The following is a 1,100-nucleotide window of genomic DNA, read 5'->3' as shown; positions in this document are numbered from 1 at the left end:
ATAGCTTGCATTTACATGGTAAAATTGCGGCTGCCATTACTGTACTGATCATAGCAGTCTATTCTCCTCTCAACTTCCCTGTTTTTAGTGCTGGTGAATTGATTTCGCTGACCAAACAGTTCAAGCGCTCGAACAAATGGAGGGAAAAGCTCTGTTGAAGGGCCCCAACTGGTATCTCTTCCACTGGACACTAGCTCCAGTGAAGAAGGCGATGCGTGACATGAGGTCAGGCAAAGGTGCTGTTTGGGAGTTAGCAATGGTGGGTGGATCGAAGCACACATCTAATTAGCAAAAGATGTGAGGCCTCTCCATTGGCTATAAGTGGAACAAGTGCATTAATTTGAAGGAGGCGGTGACTTGCAATACGGCGGTGGTGCAGACAACCATTGTAACTGGTAGAGATGAAAGAGATGCAGAAGTCGCTGCCGCCGTACGTGGTATTAGGCATTTGATTGGGTAATGCTCTCATAATTGTCGGTGGAATGGGCGCAGATTCATCAAGCATGACCTCTGTGTGGTTGTTTTTTTTGCATCCTGGCCGTGACCTCTGGTTTTCCATTATCAATGCGAAAGCCTAGACTGGAATATGGAATAGAATGAAGGGCGGCACCACTTCGACCTCGCATTCACCCATATTTCTCCAGCCAAACTATCACCTCTAGACATTAGCTTGAATACACATGACTATGCAGAAAAATTGAATAGGTACCTGAAAATTAAAGTGAGGTGGAAGTGTGGGTAGGTAGACGTATTTTTTTTTGTCTTTTGAAGGTAAAAATTTTTGGAGACATTTGCGATGCCAAAAATTACACTCGTTTTTAAATGTATGAGAACTTTTCGTTAAGAAGTTGGACTTTAGAGCATTAGGGGAATTGCGTGATTTACATTTTGTAAAGTCCTTCTCGTCGATAAACAACGCATTGAGACCAAACTTATGCACACTAATACTCACTAATAAATCAAGATCATTCCGGACGATAAAATGCATCAGAGTGATGACCAAAATGGAATGGCAGTGAGTATTTACGCACACGCTGTACAAATGCTGTGTACACATCGTCTGCATCGGAGATCTCACTATCTGAGAGTCCACCCCTCTA

At 43.2% G+C, this 1,100-nt stretch overlaps 1 protein-coding gene across 1 annotated transcript in view; it reads left to right on the top strand. All coding sequences in view use genetic code 11, as the record gives it.

Moving 5' to 3' along the window:
- Positions 1-460, top strand: part of EGR_11152 (Histone H2A) — a gene marked incomplete at both ends in the record, with an annotated part of 2,246 nt that extends 1,786 nt beyond the window's left edge. Inside the window, 2 exons of the mRNA XM_024500399.1 lie at positions 120-259; positions 323-460. Of these exons, the coding sequence (XP_024345187.1) occupies positions 120-259; positions 323-460 (278 nt within the window). The remainder of the gene's footprint in view (positions 1-119; positions 260-322) is intronic.
- Between the last annotated feature and the right edge of the window lie 640 nt (positions 461-1,100).

This window comes from Echinococcus granulosus (genome assembly GCF_000524195.1).
Source record: "Echinococcus granulosus chromosome Unknown EG_S00423, whole genome shotgun sequence".
Classification (NCBI taxonomy): Eukaryota; Metazoa; Platyhelminthes; class Cestoda; order Cyclophyllidea; family Taeniidae; genus Echinococcus; species Echinococcus granulosus.
Note: the sequence above shows the minus strand (reverse complement) of the source record. Positions and strands in the feature narration are given on the sequence as shown.